The sequence below is a fragment of the Equus quagga genome, chromosome 5, assembly GCF_021613505.1.
Source record: "Equus quagga isolate Etosha38 chromosome 5, UCLA_HA_Equagga_1.0, whole genome shotgun sequence".
NCBI classification, from domain to species: domain Eukaryota; kingdom Metazoa; phylum Chordata; class Mammalia; order Perissodactyla; family Equidae; genus Equus; species Equus quagga.
This window is the reverse complement of record NC_060271.1, coordinates 130,055,149-130,077,427: the sequence shown is the minus strand read 5'-3', so window position 1 is coordinate 130,077,427 and position 22,279 is coordinate 130,055,149. Positions and strand designations below refer to the sequence as shown.

Below are 22,279 nucleotides of genomic sequence, written 5' to 3'. Positions count from 1 at the left end.
GGGACATTGCTCTCCCGGCGGCGTGGGGTGTGGGGAAGGCCAGCATCCCTAGGCCCCGCCATGGAGGAGCAGGACCGCACCTGTGGCTCCACCTGGGAGCCCCCTCAGGGCAAGAGCCGCCCGGATTCACCTTGGTCATGGGTAAGGGCTGCGTGTGGCCATCTGCAAACTGCCACCCCCAGGGGAGGAGCGCTGATGAGACCTGTGGGATCCTTTGCCCCCAGAGGGGAGCATTTAGCATTCGTGCATACACATTTCTCCAGATAAGGGTTAGAACCAGCTACTCCTCAGGGGCTCCTGTTAGGAGGCTGCATTTATAGAAGAGGTGTGAGAAATTGTTCAAGAATTCAAGGCTTTTTTCTTTGCCTTGGATGGAAAATAGGTAGTGGTTGCTCTGATCCTCAGACAGGGCCGCGGGGTTTTTCTGAGGGCTTCCCGCCCCAGAGCCGTGCTAGGAACTCGCTTTGGCTTCATGTTTGCATGTTGGCCAGAGGAGAGGCCCCGAGTGTTGAAGTGACTCGCCCAGTGCTGTCACTGAACCAGTGTGTCTCAGGGATTGTGATGTGTGTGCTGTGGCTCCACTCAACTCCAAAGCCAGCGGCTGTACCGTCCTGCCTTTTTTTAGATTTCATCCTAGATGCCCGGGCTTTTGTTCAAAAGTAGTTGTTTTCACTTAAAACCCCAAAGCAGGAGTAGAGGGTGTTCAGATAACCCGAAGTGGAAGTGGGTGCGGAGGGCGAGGCCTCGGCTGGAATTCGGGCCTCGCTGTTTCCTCAAAGATGGTTTGAGTTGCAGTGAGGGTCATGTGTTAAACCCTGCCCCAAATGGCATCAGGGACACCCTGGATGCTCCGCCTGGATCTGCAGCGGCAGAAGGCCAGGCTGGCCCCAGAGGGTTCCCCAGCGTTGGAGGCAGAGAGAGCCTGGGACTCTCTGCATCCTAAGGAAATAGAGTGAGGGGTGTGGCACGCATGGGGCAGACAGAGCCTCTGGCTGCTGGTTCCGCAGCACCTGTCACCTGTCACTCAGTCACATTCATCCTCAGGCAGGCTCCTTTCCCTTCAGGGCAGGAGGCCCTGCTGGGGGCTTGCTGTTGGTGCTCGGGCTGAGATGCAGTGGGGGCACAGAGGAAGAAGGGGACCGGGATTCTGCTGCAGCCTCTGCCACCATCTGCTGCTCGGCCCTTTGGGCAAGTATTTCCTGAGTGGACAGATGCTTGCAGCAGAGTGACCTGGGACTGACCAATGACCCTCCCTCCATCCACTGAGGACAGAATGTGGCCTCTCCCAGGAGCGCTGTACAGATCAACAATCCCACGCTCTGGTTAAATAGACCAGTTGTGTGGTTAGTTGGGGATTCAGATGGCTGTGCCTTCTTGCCATTCCTGGAATGTCTCTTAAACTGAGCGGCTTGTGCTGACTGAGAAGCGCACCTGCTCCCCAACGTGGGCAGCACTGCTCTCCCGTGAGGCCTGCATGTCCACTACAGTGACCCATATTCTCCGCAGCCCCAAGACGTGGGTCTTATTATCTCAGGAGTCTCTTGTGCATCCCAGGCAGACACTGTCATTCCCATTTGACAGCTGAGGAAGCTGAGGCTGTGAAGCGTGAAGCAGCTCAGGGGGCTGGTAGGAGATAGGAGGCCGGGTCTCTGGGTACCAGCACAGCCCTCGTTCCATCATCCTGGGCACCTGCAGATGCATGACCCCAGGGAGCTCTGACAACATCTGTTTTCTGCTTGTATTTTTTGATGATTACTTATTTTTCCTGATGATGACAGCATGTTCATTACAGAGGATATAGAATATAGAGCAAAGTATAAATAAGACAATAAAACGCCAACTGTCCCGCCACTTGGGGAGCCTAGGAACTTTGTAAACAGAGGTCGTGCTTCATCTCCCTGAAGGCTCATTATAATTAAGCCACAGAAAGAATTTCAAATCCCCTTCTTGTCCCTTTTTATTCCATAACTCTTCCAACCTCCACGCCGGCCTGGGTGCTGGATTCTAAAACCACAGGCTAAAGTCCTCCAGGCCCCTGAGCTGCCCCAGTGTGGCCTGGATACCCTGCCGTGTCGCAGCTGTGACTTTCTTCCCTGGGGGAGGCAGGCCTCCATGGCAGAAGGGGGGAAGGGGTTGCTGCACTCTGGAGCAACAGCACTGGCTCCTGCAGGGTGTCCACCCCCCGGGTGCAGGGTCTGAAGGAGCTCGGGAACTCAGGCTTGGGACAGAGCTGTGGCCATGTCTGGAAGAGTCTGACCTGCTGTGCAGCCTCCTTCTGCTGTGGGGGGCTGAGTCCAGGACTAGCCATTGAGGACAGAGGAAGGCCAGGCCCAGAGGAGGGCTTCAGCAAAGCAGAACTGGAACACAAAGGAAACTGAGGCGGCAGCCCAGATGGACTGACCGTGATGCAGGAAAGCTTAGGAGGAGGCTGCGGGAGAGCTGGCCCAGCAGGACAGAGAGGCAGGGGCTGCAGCCGCTATGGCCCGGAGCCCGGGGCTGGGCTGGCTGCTTCCAGGCAGGGTCAAAGTGGCTCACATCTCCTGGGGTGCTTTCCTTCCTGGGGCTGCGAAAGGACATCTGGCAATGCTGTGAGCCCTCAGAGGCACCTGTTAAGTTGGCACCATCTACCTGCAGCCTTGGCCATGACCATTCCCAGAGACTGGGGGCCCTGAGTGTGTGCGGAGCCCTGTGGGGCTCAGAGAGCTGGGTGAGACCTGGTGCCTGCGCAGGAGGCCAGGGCAGAATGTCAGTGGGTAGGCCTGCACCCGGCCAGCTGCCAAGCTCACAGGGGCACAGAGCAGGAGGAGTTCCAACTGGTGGGGCCAGGAAGGCGTCCCTGAGAAGCTGGCATTGGAGCCAGGCCTTGGGGAAGAGTAGGATTTCAATAAACAAAGCACACGGGGTGCAGCCTTCTGGGCCCAGGGCTCAGCCTGAGAGGAGGCTGGGCTGAGAGGACAGGGCGTTCCCCTCAGGCTGAGTCTGCAGGTGTTTTCCTCAGGCCGTTTGGGATTTTATTGCTCTTTAGCTAGACACTCATCTTGGTTAGGCACCTGGCCTGTGAAAGCAAGCAAGCAGTCACAGGCCAAATATGGGGATCCAGCGCAAAGCGGGGGGAGTGGGGTGGGCTGAGGTTTGGAGACAGGAGCCCCAGGGCCTGGGCTCCAGCCCCAGTTTTACCTCTTATAAGTTTTGTTTCTCTGGAGCCTTAGTTTCTCATCTGTAAAATGGGCTTACAATACCTAATAATATGATACTAACAAGTACTTGGTAAATATTAATAATAGTACTAAACGTGAAAAAAGGTAGCCTGCTGTTACCGACAGCTATCGAATATCATGGTGAAAAATCACGTCATTTATGCTCAGACCTTTGGTCTCAGTGAATGCGTGAATCTGGACCCCTGTCTCCCAATTTGGAAGAGGATTCTGAGTGTAGTTTTCCTCCAGATGTTTTAGCTCGGCATTCAAGGCCTCTCAAAGGCTAGCCTCCCCTTCCTTCTCGTGGCTCCGTTCTCTCCTACCATGACCATGTGCTGCCCAGCCCCGTGCCTTTCTGTAGAGGCGCTGAGCGAATTGTCTTCGCTGGTCTCCAGGGAGGTGACCATCAGAACCCCACACCCATCCTGCCACCTCCAGCTCCTGTAGATGCGGGGGCTGGAATTTGGGCCCCACTGGTCCAGAGCGTCTGTCTGCAACCTGGACTCCTTTGTCATCGCTGACCAGAGGCCTGGAGAGGCCACCTGATCCTTCTCCTTGTCAGCTGATCATAGTCCTACCCATTCTTCGAGGCCCAGATTATGAGGCAGAAAGCGGGAGAGAACAGGCTGGACCAGGGGTGCTCCATCCAGGAGGTCTGGACACGGGGGCTCCATGTACAGAGGCAGGAGCCACTGGAGTGAGGCAGCTCAGGGAGTGGCAGGTGGGCTTGTTGCTGACCCTGAGGGATGGCAACAGGGGGCTGAGAAGGAAGAAAGAAACAGAGAGGTCTGGGCTGCCTTTGGTTGGGAGAGTGGCAGGTGCACATGTCCTTGCCCCTAACTCCTGCCCCCTGGCCTCTGCAGAGGAGAGAGGATGGGGCCAGACCCCTCCAGGTGCTCCCAGCCTGCGCCGCCGCCGCCTCCCTCCCCACCCCCACGAAGCTGCTCTTAGCCTCCCTGAGCCACGTGTTCGCTGTCTTTGCAATCAGGGCTTGTAAACCTGTTTTGCTGGCTTATGGTGAGGATAAGTGAGGCAAGGTTTGTAAAGAGTCTTATTATTATTTTCTCTTAGCAGCTGCATGAAAAATGTCATAGGATCTGCGGGAAAACTATAAGTCACTAAAAATTTAATGTGAACTGTTAAGTTTGTGAACCACAGGCTGGCGTCACACCAGCTCTCGCTGTCTGAGTGGTGGCCCTGGGTCCGAGCTGGCCTCTGGAGCTGGAACCCTCACCTTTTGCCAGGGCCAAGAATGATTCTGACCTAAGCAGGTGTGTCTGCTGGAGCCAGGGCCAGCCGGGGGTAAGTGGCCCTCTTTGTGTTTTTCAAGGAAGAAACATAGTGTCGCAGAGCTGGAGGGTTCTGGGGGTGACAGTGGGGATGGGTGGGTGTCACTGCCAACGTCTTCACTGATGCACAGCGAAAGAAGAGATCAGGACAGAGCTGTGCGGTGTATGTGTTGCTGTGAGTCCACCCGCTCAACTTTCTTAGGAAAGATTATTATTTATCCTGAGAGAATGTACTTCCTATTTTCAGGAGTATCTTTCTTTTACAAAATGATGGGATGGCACTTTCCTTTCTCCCTCCCTCCCCTCTTCCCTCCTGATACTTAATGCTAAAAAGTTGACAATTCTATATCCATCACCACCCATGCTTCCCAAATGAAAATAATAAACGATTATTGTCTTCACTCATTTATTCATTCTAGTAATAAGTATTCACCAGGCTTCTACTGTGTGGCAGGCATCCTTCTAGGCACTGGAGATGGAGCAGCCAATAAAATGGATGAACATGCCTGCCCCCGGGAGCTCACATTCGAAGAGAGGGAGACTAGAACAAGCAAACAAATAAGTAAAACATGGGCCGGATGGAGAGGGGGTGATGGAGATAAAGCAGGAGAGGGTGACAGGGAGCACAGAGGGGAGGTGATGCAGCCTTCAATGGAGAGGTCAGGGCAGGTCTCACTGAGAAGGTGACATTTGAGCAAAGACATAAAGGAGGTGAGGGTGAGAGTGGAGGGCTCAGTAGGAGTCCAGGCCCTGAGGTTGAGGCATCTTGTCAGGTCTGAGGAACAGCAAAGAGGCCGGTGTGGCTGGAGCCAAGAGAACAGGAGGTGATCATGTCAGAGCGAGGGAGGGGTGGGGCTGGCCGAGCATCATAAGGGTGTTGGCCTTGACTCTGGGTGAGACGGGAAGTCATGGGGGCATTTGAGGCATGCCTTGGAGTGTGCATATTGGGGGGACCAGTCTCCTGGGCCCCAGGCTGGCAGGGCAAAAGCACTGGGACCAATTGGGAGGCCGTTGCAATAATCTCAGTGGGAGGCGATGGTGGTTTGGACCAGGGAGGTTGCGGTGGAGGGGTGAGAAGTTTCTGGAGATGTTCTGAAGGCAGAGCTGACAGGGTGCCATGACAAATTGGATGTGAGGAGTGAGAAGACAGGGATCAGGACACAGCCTGAGCAGCTGGGACGATGGAGTTGTCTGGAAAGGTTTGGCCAGATGTGGTGGGGATGGGGGTGGGTGGAGCAGTGGCTCAGTTTGGACAAATTACTATCGAGATGCGTGTTGAGAAGGCAGGTGGATATTTGAGGCTGGAATCCAGAGAAGAGGTCTGGGCTAGAAATGTAACTTCAGTCCGTGAAATACAGAGTTTAAGCACTCCAGATCTGGTGCGACCCCTCATTTTGCAGATGGGGAGACCGAGGCCCCCAAGACGGCACCAGGGCTGTTTTCTAGGCGTGTCTATAGAGCTAAGACTAAAATATCCTGACCTTCCATGCAAGAAATGTGTGTAAATTCAAATACCAATTTGAACTCCTCTTTGCATTTGGATTGGAACTATACTGGGTCTTGTTTCTCTTTCTAGATGTTTTCCTTGTCTCATCGCTCTCGTTCCTTCAGCTTTCTCGCTGTCTGCTTATCCAACCTCATTTCTTCTTTCATGGCTTACACTCAATGAACAAGAACCTGGGGGAGGGCTTGCCCCCCCGGGGGTCCACTGATCCTTCAAGGCCTGGCCTTTGCCTCGCAGCCCCAGCTGGGAGCGACGCCTGCATTCTCAACCACCAACTTCCTTTTGGAACTTGGCACACTCTAACTTTTATTGTAATTATTCCGAGACTGGTCCCTGGCACACAGCAAGTGCTTGGCATCTGTGGAAGGGACAGATGAATGAACGAGGTGGCGAGGTGAGCACACCCAGGCCTTTACCATTTGCTGGTGGCCTTTGGCCTAGTCTGGTCTTCATTTATGCGCTGGGGCTCCCCTGACCCCAGTCCTAGTACTTACCATGTGACCATCCTCAGCACCACCCGGTGGGGGTGGGCTGCACTTGGAGAGGGAGGAACCCCATGTGGGTGGACCTGGGAACAATCTGGAGATGGCTCTGTAGTTAGGCCCAAGGGTGAAATGGGGACAAAGGCCAGACGTTAGGATGGACAGGCTCTGGGAAGGAGGAAGGCTGGGATGAAAGGAGTTATTCTGGAACACCTGAGGCTGATATATGCTGGCCACTGGACGGGTGCCTGGTGTGTTTTGTGGGAGGGCTGGTCTGATTTAAAGGCACTGGATTGGGGTGGATGGCCGTAGCCTGGGTGCCATGAGCAGAGCATGTGTCCACCAGAAAGAGCACAGCCATCCCATGCGAGTGACCTGGAGGATGCCTGTGCCCAAGGTTCCAGGGGGTCAGACGCTGTCCTTCTGTTATGGTCTCCCCCACGGGGTCTGAGGCCCCATAAACCCCCTCCTCTCAGGTGCGTGCTTGGATGTGTGTCTGTGGTGACAAGTTGTTGTGGCTCTTCTGTCAGACACGGAGCCCCGTGGCTCCTCTTCCCCGAGGGCCCTGGCCGCCCGGGGCAGGGTTTTGTTTACTGCTCAGATGCAGGATGATCCTAAGTGTAGATTTCAGGAATATTCTCTCCACTCCCTCCCAGCAGCCTAAATCCTGCTCTGTTTCGTGGCTTTTGATCTGTTTTCAGACAGTTCTATTACCTGATTTTTTTTTTCTTTCTAAGCTGCTTGAGATCCTTTTTGGATTTGATAAAGACATAAGTAAATAATAACCAAAGTTTGGAATAAAATTACCTCATGTCTTTTAAACATTTTTCATTTATTTATTTATTTTGAGGAAGATCAGCCCTGAGCTAACTTCTGCCAATCCTCCTCTTTTTGCTGAGGAAGACTGGCCCTGAGCTAACATCCATGCCCATCTTCCTCTACTTTATATGTGGGACGTCTGCCACAGCGTGGCTCGATGAGCAGTGCCATGTCCACACCCAGGATCAGAACTGGCAGACCCCGGGCTACTGAAGCAGAATGTGTGCACTTAAACACTGTGCCACTGGGCCGGCCCCACCTAATGTATTTTTATTTAAACAGGACTGACATGAAAGCAGAGTGTTGCTGGACATTACTGGAACACAACTGCTGACCTTCCTGGTCCGAGGTCTGTAGCAGAGACTCAAGGAGGGGCAGAGGATGTGACATCTCCTATGGCAGGGGCAGCAAGGCAGTACAGGAGGGTTGCTTCTGAACTTTTGAGGAGTTCACTATAACCAGGATAAAGAGAACGAGACTCTCGAGGGAGAGTCGTATTCAGTAGGAGGGGAACACAGAATCTGAAGAGTCTGGAGGTCTCAGTTCTAGGCTTGCGGTGGGACCTTGAGCAGGCCTGCTGTAACTTTGGAGCGGTGACACCTGCCCCATACCAAGCCATCTGCGGATCACATGAGACTGTGTGTGCAGTTGCAAGTGCTGGGTGCCCACTCCGAGGCAGCCAAGCTCATGATTATTCATGCGGGACGCGGCATCTGAGACAAGCCTGGTCGGGTGCTTTTGTAGACTGAGGACGTGGCAGCGCTGCCCTGCAGGCTTCTGTAGTTTGTGGGCTGCACAGGGAGCTGGCTCGGTGGCTGCTGGGGGTGGAAGTCCAACCTGCGCTCCGCTCCCCAAGCCTGCTGGGCTCTGGGACTGAGGCCGGCTGGGACGGGCGGGAGGTGGGGCCCCCCTTTTTGAAAATTGTTCATCCAGAGGGGTTTTTTTTGTGCCGTCTGTACAGGGCGACTGTGTGTTCCAGCTGCGGCCCAAGGTGTGGCCTGATCATGGTTTTTAGCCCCTGCACTCCCCAACATGGAGCCCTTGCTATCAACGAAAATCTCTGCAGAGCCCTCCATATAAATGAAGTAAAAATGGGGCAACCTGCGAAGGTGCAATGTGGGCGAGCGTGGTGCCCTCCCTTCTCAAACTCCCTTTCCTGTCTCACATTAACCACTGCCTTGCCAGCCCCCACCCTCCTCTCCACATCGCCCCAGGGCTCTCTGCAGGATAGTTTGAAACCCCTGAAGGAGGTAACCTGTGTAGGAGTCCAGCTCCACGACGTTGGAATCGCAGGCTGGAATGCTTTTTGGAGCAACGTGGAGTAACAGTGTCTATAGACCTCAGACTGGTGGACTGAGGCTTTCTGTACGGCCGCGCTGGGAGGACCGCTTCCCTGCCCTGTTGCATCCTTCAGGCCCTGCTCGCTCCTCTCCTACCCCGTAAAAGGGCAGCCCTTCCTGGGGAGCATCTAACCGCCGTCAACTGGGCCCTGGTGCCCTGGCCCAGAGATCTCCTCTAGGGGGCGCTGTCAGACCGGGACCCAGGACAGGGCACACTATGGCAGGAGTCCTGTCCCCTCTGCCCCGTGCAAGCGGGGGTGGGGGGAGCAAAAGAAAACCGAGTCAATACGTAAAACGTTTTCAGCCCACAATAACAGAGTACTGTTGAAATTCCGGAGTGAATTCTCCTTATCCCAGGACAAGGTGATTTGAACCTCAAAGTCGTTCAAAATAAAGGAAAAGAGGACTCGGCTGGCTGTTGTCCTCCCCGATCTGACCCAGGCAGAGACTGAGTTTATTAATAGCCGTTTGATAGACACTTCACAGTTAATGATGAAGCAAGATGGGATCAGGTTTCTGGGTTGTATCCCATTAGAAATGCCCAGTGTGAGGTGAGAGGTCACCAGATGGAAAGAGAAAGAACACGAAGTCTCCCACACTGAACGCTGAGCAGCCGCTTGGAGGATAGTATTTTTGCAAACCTATGAATTATTCCCAACTTATGAATAATTTAAGGTGCTTTCAAAATGATAAGCATCTAGGTGTATTGTTGTTGGTGTTCACTGAGTGCTGTCTGTGTGCCGGGTGCCCTGCGAGGCATTGTCCCTTTCTGTCTTATCAGTCCTCCAAGAACCATGGGAGTGGACTGTTAGCCTCAGTTTACACACAGAGCAGCTTAGAGAGATTATTTATTGGGCCTGAGGTCTCACAACTCGCAGTGAAACCATAGTTCCAGAGAGGCCACCTGCTTCTACAGACCCGCTCTCTCCTCTGGAAATGCCGCCTTCCTATTTCTCTTTGGAGAGCGTTTGCAGGAATGAACTCCGACTCTCCTGGGGGCCAGCTGTCCCGGCGGGGCTCTGCTTGGTCCTGATGCTTAGAGTTAGAGACTCGATTCTCCAGCAGAGACCATCTCTCTTGAGTGATGGTCCTTTTCCAACTATCTTAGTCTTTGATGCCTCTTCTTAGGGGGATGGTGGGGTGGGGTGAGGACAAGCAGCAGAGACACTGTCCGCCAGGAGTCCCGCCCTTGGAAACTTTTTGGATGGAAGAAGACAATGCTATATGGGATCCTCATATATTAGTCTGGAAGGGGCCTTGCTGACTGGTCATCTAATCTAGCCTTGCGCTCAAAGCTGGCCTGGAGGGAGTCTTGCCGTGGCTCTCGGTCCTGGACATCAGAATCACTTATACAGTTCCCAAATAATATAGAATCTGAATCTATGCGGTTGGGCCTCAGGCATCTCTGTTTTCTTAGAAGCTCCACTGATGATCACCCCTCAGGGCTGAAAACACAATGCTAATCACACGGAGCTCTCAAGTTGTCACCAAAAGGCCCCCTCGGGCCTTTGCCCCTTGTAAACAGTGTTCCCTCCCCACCTCTTTGTCCAGTGAGCTCTTACTTGTCCTTCAAGGCCCAATGTCCAGGTCACTTTCTTTGTGGACCTTCTCTTCTATCCTGGAGACCAAATGACCTCCGCCCTCCTCTGGTACCTACTGAAGTTTGTAGCCAGCAGTCTAAGAGCTTCCCTTGCTGTCTTGGTATTGGTTCTGCACTGTCTGTTTTCCTTCCTAGATGGTGAACTTCTTGAGGGCAGAAACTGTGCCATGTGTGTCTTGTTTCCTAGCAGCCAGCAGGATCTGGGTGATAAAAGAGCCTCAGAAAATGGAACTGGGAGGTTCAGCAGCTTTAACTGCAGGCAGTGTGACCTTATTAGGAAACAAAATGGACCTTTGTAATATCAATGCATGGTCCTAACTGGACCCGCTGATGCTACCCAGAATAAGTCTAATATGTCAATATATATATTTGTGTAATAAATATATACAATTGTTATATTTTAATATAATAAATATATTAAAATACTCAATATACTAAATATATTAAAATTATGCATATATATTATTTATATGTGTGTGTGTATATATATATATAAATTTTTTTAGGTGACTATGTCCTTCTAAGATACAGAGACAGTGTTCATAACCCTAAGTCTTTGCTTCTCCAGCCTAATACACCCAGTTCCTTCCACCAGCTCTTTGTCATGCGACATTTCCTGTTCTATCCACTTATACTCTTTGGGAAGACTCTAGGTTGTCAGTGTTCTTCTTAAAGTTTTCTGTGGCCAGTGGAGTGCACAATGGCCTCTGGTCTTCCTTCTTCTGGATCTCACATTTCTCTTACTGTTTTTTAAGATCAAAGGGTTCAGCGTTAACTGCTGATGGCTAAGGCGTCCCTATCTAGGAGTTATACAACTGACTTCTTGAGTCTTAGGATAACTGTCTTAAGTGTCATTTTGCCAGTTTTAGACTGTCCAAGTCCTTTGGTTCTTTAATTCTGTTATCCAATACAATGATTTTGTTACATCTGAAAATCTCACTTACTTGCTTTCCATTCCTGATTTCTATTTAATTGATAATCGAAGAAATATATTTTTCCCATCCCATTGTCCGTTTTTCCTCCATGACTGTAGATTGAATTTCTATTCTTTCAGTAGTTCTCCTTAATTTTTAAACATGCCCGTTTAACTTATTGTCTAATGCAATTTAAAATTATTTATTATTTCTATACTCCTGCCAAATATCACCTAGACCTTAGTTCGCTTTAACAACCATTCAACGAAACCCCATCTTGTTCCTCCTGTCTTGACATTAGTTATCATTTTTCTGTAAAAAGTTTAATAAACTTTTTAAAATTTCCAACCACTTATATCCAGATGTGTCTCCCGCATCCGCCCTCCGAGTTCACTTTTCTTTTTGCTGGTGTACATCCTTTGATAGTTCTTTTAGGGAGGGTCTATGGGAGATAAAATCCTTTTGTTTTTGTAGATTTGAAGCTGTCTTTCTTTTGCACTTTCTTTTTCTTGAATGGTAGCTTAGGTGAGTATAAAATTCCAGGTTGACGGTTGCTGTCCTCAGTATTTAAAAACTATTAGGCTTCTGTTAGACTTTTAAATTTTATCCTTTGCCTTGTATGTTCTACTGATTCACTACAATGTGTGTAGATTTGTTTTTATTTGCCCTTCTCAATGCTCAGAGCCTACTTTCACTCATCATTCATGTCTTTCATCAATTTTAGAAGATTTTCAGACAACTCTTCGAAAGCTTTTCCTCTGTGACTTCCTTAATTCTCTTTTCTGGGACACTTCAGAGACACACATTTTAGCCTCTCACTGTATCCTCCATGTCTCCTAGGCACTCTTTTATTTCTTTATTTATCTCTTTGACTTGCTGCACTGGTTGAATTCTTCCTTACTATATTCCACTTCATTAATTCTCTCCTATATTGGTTCCTGTTAGATATTATCCACTATATTGATATTTTGTTCTGGTTTCAATGACAATATTTTTCATTTCCAAAACTTCTAATTGGTTCTTTCCCCTAGCTACTGCCTATTGTTTAATTTTTATATATCTTTCTGTTTCATAATTTCTCTTTTTAGTGGAAGTTGTTCCTTAATCTGTATCTTTAACCATCCTAATTGTACTTACGTAGAGTCATTGTCAAGCTGTTCAATGAAATGACGTTGGTGTGAATCCATATTCCAAATGTTTCTTGTTATTATTGTTATTATTTTGCTGTCTTTCTTAGCATTATATTTCTTCATAAGTGTAAGAAGTTTTGCTTTCAGGTTCATTTTGAATGAATTTTTTTTATTCATTGCTTTTTCCCTCCTCTACTACCCCCACCCCCACCCCAGTCCTTTGTTCTCAAACATTTAGGCTGCGTGATTGAGAGACCCGCCCCAGGCTTGCTGCCTCCCAGGCCCCTGGGGCTCACTCCAGAGCCAGGCCTTGTAACAGCACCGCAGAGGCCCTATCTTATAGTGACATTGGGGACATTTGAGACACAGACTGAGCGAGACAGTTGCTCAGTCTGATTCCTGTTTGAAAGGCTGTGTCATTGTCTTCCCACTGCCGTCTATAGCCTTTGCCCTAAGCTGTAGGGCTGCAGAAATTTTCAAGTTTCTTTCTCCAGCAGTGGGATCCCTTCTCAGAACAGACTTCAGTGCCTGGTTCCTGTGCCCCATCGCACGTAGGCCTCCACAGGTGCTGACTGCACCCTCTGCTTCTGGAGCGGAGCCCCGGAGACCTGTGGCCTTACATTTCTCATCTGTCTTTGGTTCATGAAAACATTGAGCTTGTTTTTGAGCCTTGCTGCGTCATTGTGTCTTGTCTTTTTATATACTATGGGTTTGGATTGGAGGGGGTGATTCGAAATACAAATTCACTACACCATCTGGGCCATAAGTCACAAACACACATTCTATCCCAAAGCAACATTGATAAAATGCTTAAGAAGGAAAGAGCAAGAATAGAGCCAGAGGCATGACTCTTGGGGCCTCCGTCCAAGGTGATGTCCACATTCCTCAGGAATGTCAGGGTGTTTTTTTTCTTTAAAGATTGGCACCTGCGCTAACATCTGTTTCCGATCTTCTCTCTTTTTCTTTCTTATCTTCTTCTCTCCAAAGGCCCCCAGTACATAGGTGTTTATTCTAGTTGTGGGTCCTTCTAGCTGTGCCGTGTGAGACGCCGCCTCAGCATGGTCTGATGAACGGTGTGTGTCCTCGCCCAGGATCCAAACCAGAGAAACCTTGGGCCGCTGAAGTGGCGCACGTGAACTTAACCACTTGGCCACAGGGCCGGCCCCAGGAATGTCAGTTTAACTGCTTCTACTTATTACAGTATTACCCAATCCAAGGCATCCAACCCATCCTTTTGGGGATCATGAAAGACTTTATCAAGTGCTCATTGAAACCATTACACACCCTTGTGTGCATGTGGGTGAGATGGTCCCCTGACCTGCCAATCTAACTATTCAATGAGAAGGAAAAGGGTTTTCTTTGCCAGAGTTGTTCCCTGTGAATTCAAGTGGCTGCCAGTTTCTTACAGGTTGTCAATGTCCCTGGCTTTCCAACATCAAGAATGACTCACTTGGGGGCGTGCAGGGTGATGTCCAGACGGTGAAAACGCCCTAAATGGGGACATTGCCCCACTGTGTGGCCTGAGGAAACACTGGCGTAGTCAAAGCGCAGGGTCATGGGCTCGTACCCCGCCCCCAGGATTTGGAATATTTCTTACTTCCTGTGATAATGCCACTAGAACCTTTGGCTTCTCCTCCTTGCTTTGGCTCTGACATTTATTTCCTGGCTGTGTGACTTCGGTAAGTCACCCTACACTTGAGTGGCCTCATCTGTAAAACGGGCTGCTGCGAGGGATAAACCATGGAATGCAGTGCTTCCCAAATGCCGGCATCACCTGGGCGCCTTGCTGAGTTCCCGGGTTCTGCCCCTGGAGGCTGATTCAGCAGGTTTGCGGGAATACGTGATGTCGGTGAATTCTCCAGGCGAATCTGATAAGCACACAGGGTTACATCCCGAGTCGTCAGTGTTTGCAAAGTGCTTAGCAAAGAGCGCTCACAGCGCAGCAAGCGCTCTGCAGAGGCCGCGTCTCCTTGCCTTCTTGCACGTTTCCGTCTCTCCTTTCCGCTGCAGCACGCGGTGCCCAGGCTTTGCCCACTTTGTGTCCCAGAGGAAAACCTCAGGATGCAACCTAAGTTGCTCTTCTCCAGACATTTTCCTTTGATAAAAATAGTCAGAAGAAAGGGCAATGGTTACCTCAAGGTTTTCATTTAAATCCACCACCATTTCTTGGGTCTCTACTCTGTACCCCACGGTAAGCCCCAGGAGGCAGAGATAAATAGGTTTCTGGCCCTGCCCCTGAGGTCTTGGGATTATGTTGCAGCCTGAGAAATTGAAGGCATCAAGAGCAGCTAAAGGCGGGGAAGAAATCTTATTTTGGGTCAGGGGCCAGCCTTCCTTATCCACTTGAAATCACACCCCAGAGGCTTTCTCGAGACGTGGGTCCAGTCTTAAATAGAAGGCAGGTTCGAGGTCGTTGTGACAGATAAGATGGATACAGCGCTGGTGGAGGAAGAGAGTCTGAGAGGTAGAAAAGGCAGAGGGCGCTCATCCTCAAGGTCTCAGGAAGGTCAGGTGGGGGCAGTCACCTTCCGAAGGGCTGTGCACCAGAACCACCTGTACAACTCGTTTAAAAAAAAAAAAGACTTCAGAATCCTAGATCCCATCCCTATGGAATCAAATTTCAGGCCTTGAGCTTTGAGCTTGTTTCACAAGTTGCCATGTGACTCTGATGTGCAGCCAGGTTTGGGAAGCACTGATCTAGAGATTCTAGAATGATCTAAAGTGATCCTGGCACTCTGCTGAATGATCTGGTCAGCAGTCCAAGCGGGTGTGAATCTAGAGCCCTTTGCTATTCAAAGTGTGGTCCTCAGACCAGCATCAGCGTCAGCATCACCTGGGAGCTGAGCAGAAATGCAGACTCTCAGCCCCCAGCCCAGACCTGCCGGATCAGAATCGGCGTTCCTAACAAGAGCCCCGCTGGCTGACGCACCGGCACACCAAAGGGTGAGAGGATGGGAGCCTCCCCGAGGCTGAGATTGTGTTTGATCCTTGGCACCTCTCTGAGCCTCAGTTTCCTCATCTTTAACAGGGATGACAATAATCTTTGTTGTATCTCCTTCCCAAGGTTGTTAAGGGAACTAAGGTTGAACTCCCATCGAAATTAGATTGTGAATTCTTTGCAGCAGGGGCCACAGATTTTTACAATTTTTGCGTGCCCAATGCCTAGCATGGAATGAATGTCGTTTTGGCACACAGAATTATAGAGTCCTTAAAACGGAAGAGACTTCGTAAGTCGCATAGAACAAGCCACTCAGTGAAGGGATGAAGGAATTGCAGTGAAGCTGAGATGATTCCAGGGTCAGACACTCCGTTATCATCACACGGGCTTTGTGCAAGGACTCAAGAGGGAGCACCCTGCAACAGCCCTCGCTCTCCATGAAGTCCTCCTTCCCTTGGCTCTTCAGAGCTGAGCTCAGCTCCCTGTCTTCGTGAGGGGCCTCCAACCCCTCTGACCACAGCCATCCCTGTGCCCTCTCAACTTCCGACCATTGAGTGTCCATATCGCTCGTCCACCCGTGAATCCTGGACTGACTTCCTTGTACATTCCATCCTTGTTACACGTCATTCTGGAGGCTGCAGTGTGGTCTCACCAAATGTATCAAGCTCTTGGGGGACAGGACCACGGCTCTTTGTACTCCCCATCTGCTTTCCAGCCCAACACCTAGCACAGGATGAACACATACCAGGCATGGTTAACTTGAGTATCTGTTCTTTTTTGTTGTTTTTTTTTTTGCTGAGGAAGATTTGCCCTGAGCTGACATCTGCTGCCAATCTTCCTCTTTTTTTTTCTTGCTTGAGGAAGATTAGCTTGAGCTAACATCTGGGCCAATCTTCCTCTACTTTATATGTGGGTCACTGCCACAGCACGGCTGACAAGTGGTTTAGGTCTGGGCCCAGGATCCAAACCCCAGAACCCACTTAAGCGGAGCGTGCTGAACTTAACCACTATGCCACGGGGCTGGCCCCTCTGTTCATTTTTTTAAGTCAGCACTGAACACAGTGATGTTCTATGACCACTACTGGCCCACCCACAGGCCTGCCAGGATGGAAGCAAAGCTGGGCACTTCCAGGTTATGGAGTCACACAAGCCTGACAGAGGTGGATTTAAGAGAGAACCAGAAAAATGGAATTGGAGAAAATAAGCGTAGGCAGATCTTTAGAGGAGTCTCCTGGAAAGGGAAAGAGAAACAGGCAGGAGCCGGCAGGGGAAGGGGGTGGAGAGAAGGCCTTGTAACACGCAACAAATGAAACAAAGCGAGAGCGTGTTCAATTGCCGATTGGATTGATCCACCAGAGAGGGAAAAATCGGTGCTGCATTGAGAGAGGCCATCTGCCATCAGCAAACACTGAGCTTCACTCTGTCCCTCATGCTGGGAGGCGGGCTGAGTTCCTAAGTCATGACACTCAGGATTGGGCAGGCTGCGGGCTTTCAGGCCAAAGCAGGGAGAAACAGAACCAAGGCCCGACTTCTGCCTTCATTCATTCATTAGCCCAGGGTGGCCCCAGGGAGATTCCTGCCAGTGCATGAGGCCCCAGGCCCCAGGAGCTGCTGCTCTGAGCGTTGACACCCTTGTGCACCTGTCCCCGAACGTGGCTTTCTTACCTCTTTCAGCCTTGAGAATCCGATTCACCGTCACAGCTGAGCTCAGACGTCTCCCCTTGAGGCCTTCCCCGTGCTCCTGCCTGCCCGAGGCTCTGTGTGCTCCCCACAGCCAGCGGTTCCAGAAGCCTCCCCCAGCTCATGTGTTTGCAGCAGCCCTGAGCTCTGTCTGCCCTCCAGGCTGGAGCGGCAGCAGCTCCTCGTGGCCTGTGGCCTGATGCAGGGGGGCAGGAAGGAGCCCCCTTCCACCACTCTGAGCTACACCAGGAGGCAGGCCTTCTTGCTGCTGTGCCCGCTGGAGCCTGGGAATCACGACTTAGGAATTCAGCCTGCCTGCCCAGCATGAGGAAGCTCAGTGTTTGCTGAACCTAGGAAGCTCAGTGTTTGCTGAACCTCTGCGACCTGCTGGCTCCTTCCTTGTCTGCCATTGGTAGTGATAAGGCCTGGCCTGGGAGGGAAGGGCCATCGTCCATGGGTTGGGTGAGTGGAGAAGGGCTTGGCTGCCGTGGTGGCTGAAAACCTGACTCACACCAAATTAGCCTGTGGGCCACCTGCCTGTGGGCACCGGCAGAGCCTGGGCACCAAGCCCCTACTGTGTCCCTCCCCACCTCCCCAAACACCAGGCCAGGAGCAAGCCCCACCCCCAGGTCAGGCAGCAGCCCTCAGGGGGAAGGAGAGGGCAGGCCCAACTTTTCACGCCCCCCACAGCTTTGGGTGGTTCCCAGACCTCAAACTGCCCAGCTTTGCTTTCGGTTCTGCCCAGGGCCACCGGCCGGCCAGTGGTCATTGGAGAGTGTCACCATGTTCAGCACTGACTGCCTTGTACTTTTCTCCCAAGCAACAGGCAACCTTTCCCCACCCCGCCCCCCCGCCCCCCCCCCCCAGGTTCCGGTTCCACAGGGATCTGGGTGTCTGTCATCTGAGTCAGCTCAGCCCCTGGGGCAGGCGGGCGAGCCTGGAGGAGTGGGGCACACGGTGTCCTGCTGTGTCCTGATTCCTCTGCTGCCCGCTCTCCCACCTGGCTGGGGCCCAGCTTCAATGAGGCTATCTCAGGAGACCAGATGCTTTCGTAGAAGGGACTGGCTGTACCCAAGGTCAAGGGGCTTTCCTCCAAGTTCTTTACTTAAAAGTCCTCCCCAGAATCGACGCTGCTGCCACTGGCTCCCGCATCACCCACCTCTTCTGAGAAGTGCAAGGACAATATCACGTGCATCTAAGGTCTTCAGAGGCAGCGATTTCTTCATGTTCTTGGTTGTTGTTTCTACTGGGAAACTCACCCACCTTTGAGTTAATGGATCAGGGCCTGATTTTTAAAAGCTGGGCTTTTAAAGTGCCCGATGCGGTCCACGCAATCTTGGGGACATGGGCAGGATTCTTGCCCCCTGTGGTTATGAAATGCACGGTGGCAGGACACTGCTTGCTCTTTTTTTAAAAACAAAAACCAGAATAAACCAAACCTTGTTTATTAGGATCCCTCTCATTTGGAATCTGTGATATTCGAGACAAGATCAAGGCTTTGCACAGTTTGTGAACAGAAGGTTTGTCGTGAAACTCAAGAGTGCAGTTGCTGTAATGAGCTGCCACTTTTGCAGTGTCAACTATGAGCCTGAGGCCATTTCTCAGGCCCATCGCCCAAGTTCACATGCTTCCAGCATAGTCGTCGTGCCTCCTTTAAATCACTCCCATCCACAAATGGCCCTCAGGCCCTTTGAACTCTCACTTATGTGCAAAATACTGTGTTATTTGTATCTCTTTTTTCAAATGCATCCACATTTCTAGGGACCACTTTCTTGCTGAGGCCAAGTCATTATGTGTAGTTGGGAAGCATAAAGTGTGTTATTCTACCAAGTTCTACTTGGTGCACATTAACAAGGTTTGACTTAATCGGCCACATGTTTTCCAAACCTTTTGGGAAGTCCTGCTGGGGTTGGAGCACACCTCAGGCTCGACCACCTCCGTGACTTAAGGGGGTCTGGAGTCCCTGGAGGTGTTCTGGGGAAAGACGACAGAATAGGGAGGATCAGAGACCAAAGCTCCGCACGGGTACCTGATGCTCACACGGGGTCACGGGCGCCTCTTCCCTTCTCCTTAAGGCTTGGACTCCTGTAAAACACAGTGTCTCAAGTAACACTCTCTAATACGCTGAGAAAATAAAAATACTATAAATACAGGTGACCACACCTGCAGTATGTCATTCACTCATTCTTTCATTCACACATGCATCATTCAACCAATGGTCCCCGAGTGGACACCCTGTGCCGGGCCCTACCGACAAGAAGAAAAAGGCTGGTGGCCACTCTCGGGGAGCTCCCAGTCTAGTGGGGGACAGATAGGCAAGGCAATATGACAAGTCTGGCATTCAGATATGAACAAGGAGCTATGGAAATGCTGATATGGAAATGATTGATTGCATCTACCGTTCTCTCAGTCCTAGGGCTAGATGTCACAAAGGAGATGGAGGCTGAGCAGGACATGGCCAGCTGGACAAAGGAGGGCAGCGTGGTTTAGAGCGGAAAGGGCTGAGTGGCCTTGGGAAAATTATTAGACCCTTCTGAAACTCAGCTTCTCCAATAAAAACCAGGATGATAATACCCACAATGCTTGGAGAAGAATGACAGGAACTGACTATTGAAAGCGCCTGGCCGGGTACCGGGCACACAGCAGGTGTGCGTGATTATTCTACACTGAGGAAGCTGCGTGTGTGGCCATCAGTCTGCCTTGGTGCACAGGTGGAAGTCGCTCCAAGTGTAGCCTCTAAAGGTCACCACCTGTCAGGTGTGATTCGCGTGCTGGAGGCCCTGTGTCCATGGTTCGTAGTCTCCTGCAGTTCAAGAATCTCTGTCCAGGCTGGCTGCCACCCCTTCACTCCTTCCTCATGGGCTGTTGCAACATCCTCAGTGCCTCCTCCCTGCCCCTCCGAAGGCATCTGGCCAAGGGGGAGGAACAGACCTGTTGTTGGGGTTGGACAGACCTGTGTTCAGGTGCGACTTAGCCGTCTCCACAGCATGTGTCCTTGGGCAGGTCACATAAAGCTGCTCTGAGCCTCAAGTTTCTCTTCTTCTAAGTTGATGCTGATTCAACTACCTCACAGGTGGGTAGTGAGATTTAAAGAAGACACACACAGAGATTTCCAGCACAGCGCTCAGCACGTGGTTGGTGCTCCCTCAGTGGTGGTTGTTGTTAGCCACAGACCTCTCCCTTCCCAGAGCCACTCCGCACGCCTGGGCTTCAGGACTGCTCCTCTGTAACCCTCCTTTGTTGCTCTCCTGGACAAAATGCCTCAGTAGCACCCTGATTCTTTTTGTCTCACTCCTCAATGCCTCTTACTGAATTTCGGTCCTCTCGCTTCATTAGCTCTGCGCTCCACACTCTGTATTCATATCTCCTCACTGGCTTACAGCAATGCCGAGATTAGTCATGCTTCTGCTTGCCATATCCTCCCTTGTTGACCTGGCGAACTCCTACTTGATCTTTGATACCCAGCTCTTCTGGGCTGTCTTCTCTCTCATCCTGCCCTAGGAGATCTTCCTCCCTCTGGGCTGTCCCGGCACCCTCTTTGTGCCTTCACGAGAGCACACGTCAGGTCGGATCACAGAGATTTGCCTCTGCACCTGTTTATCCTGCTAAACTATGAACAACTCAAGTGATCATGTCTTAGTCATCTTTGGACTTGCGCCAGTGATGAACTCAGTACTTACACAGGGCATGACACGTAGGAGATGCTCAGTCAGCACGTGACCGAACTTGACTCATCGAGTCCTCGCTAGTCTGTTTGCTGTGAACTCAACAACACCCAGGTTTGTCCACAGTGCCTGGGCCAGGTGCACACACAGTGGACTCTCAGTGTGAATAACTGCACCATTCTGTGCCATTTGGTTTTGTGTAGTAATAGCAGTAGTAATAATAATAATAATCAGTATTTGGCATTTGTTGAATGCATAAGATGTACCAGTTTCCATGCTAAGTACTTTAAATTCATTCTCATGTACTCCTCATATAACAATATGTTATTATCTTCATTTTACGGGGAAAAATCTGAAGCACAGAAAAGTTAAATGACTAGATCAAGGTCACACAGATAATTTGTGATGGGTTGAGGATTTGAGCTCAAGTCCATCAGATTCTAGAGTGTATATTTCAGTCACCCTATAAAAAGCTACCTGTGTTACTTACTGTCGCATCCAGGGCTGTGTGCTTTCTGGTTGGGTGGATGTCTCTGTGGTTTGGCCAGTGGCTGTCCTAAAACTGTTCCTTAACTGTTATGCGTAATCCCGCCAGGTAGGTCAGTGTCTCAACGTTATCATGGTTGTCTCTGCTAAGTTTCACCTCTGGTCTTGTGGCTCCAGGATGCCAAGTGTTTTAGGGTCCCCAAGATTTGTCTTATTCAGGTACCGTAAGATACACGGCCATGGAAACTCCTGTCATGAAGGAAGAAGAATTCTCAGGTCTCTAGGAACAGGAGGTGTGGCGCTCCATGTGGGGCCACGTGAGGAAGCACCAGGGCCAGTCGGGGGGCGGAGAGAGGGAAGAGCAAGAGCCTTTCTTGTGGTTTCCGTAGGGAAGGAACAAACGTCAGGGTCAGCAGGCTTGGGATTGGCTCATTTGAATAGTTTCATTAGGCTCTGAGGTCTTGGGGCTGTCCCTGCTTGTCTGAGACCTGGCCAAGTGTGTGAGCACCTGATCAAGATGGCAGTTGAGTTATGGGCTGTGGTTGGTTGTTTGGACGTAGAACGCATGCTCGTAAACGTCACCAAGCACTGGCACCCGAAGAAGAAACCAATTTCAGAAAGCTAGATTTCAACTGGGTCACTAGTAAGAGGTTTTTATTCTTAAGAAAATAAATAAATAAATGAAGATTGCTCCTCTTTCTTTTGAATCACAAGAACAGGTGTTCAATGGAACAGAAATGACACTGATTTCTCTCCTTGCCTGGCCCTGGGAGGGCAGTCTCTCTGGGGTCAGCAAGGCCCTAAATATTAAAGCATCGAAATACAGAAAATAAAAAGACATGGTTAAGACACCAAGGAACGTGGATGCTTGAGAAAGACAAACCGTGGCTTACGTGGCATGGCCTAGTGAGGAAGGAGATCTTTGTGTGCCCAGGGTCTCTGCAATAAGGACTGTAGGAGGAGCATGCCGGGGTGTCAGCAGAGCAGGCTGGGTCAGCCTCCCTTACCCTGGCCTCAGTTCAGTCTTGGTCTCCCATTGCTACGGCACAAACATCCACTCCTGTTTTGCGGTTCATTTTTACTGCCTTCCTTCCCGCCCAGCCGTCACATGGCTCCTTCCATGAGTCTCCCCATTCAGATTTGAATATCTTGAAACTTCTACCATATCTGCTCTGGAGGCATAGGCAGAGATGGAAAGTGCGGATGCCTGACCCCCATGGTTGCCTCCACACCTG

At 50.8% G+C, this 22,279-nt stretch overlaps 1 protein-coding gene and 1 long non-coding RNA gene across 4 annotated transcripts in view; one reads left to right on the top strand and one right to left on the bottom strand.

The window, feature by feature from the left end:
- Positions 1-22,279, top strand: part of LPIN1 (lipin 1) — a 127,902-nt gene continuing 105,623 nt past the window's right edge. The window contains exon 1 of the mRNA XM_046661858.1: positions 1-141. Coding sequence (XP_046517814.1) covers positions 61-141 — 81 coding nt within the window. The 5' untranslated portion in view covers positions 1-60. The remainder of the gene's footprint in view (positions 142-22,279) is intronic.
- LOC124239354 (uncharacterized) lies at positions 13,323-20,442 on the bottom strand. Of its 3 annotated transcripts, none has more exons than XR_006888605.1 (3): positions 19,145-20,442; positions 18,053-18,978; positions 13,323-15,936 (listed from the first exon to the last, which is right to left on the bottom strand). It is a non-coding gene; the product is annotated as an uncharacterized LOC124239354 (long non-coding RNA). The 3 variants fall into 3 exon arrangements; XR_006888606.1 differs by having other exon boundaries at positions 18,923-18,978; XR_006888607.1 differs by having other exon boundaries at positions 19,472-20,442.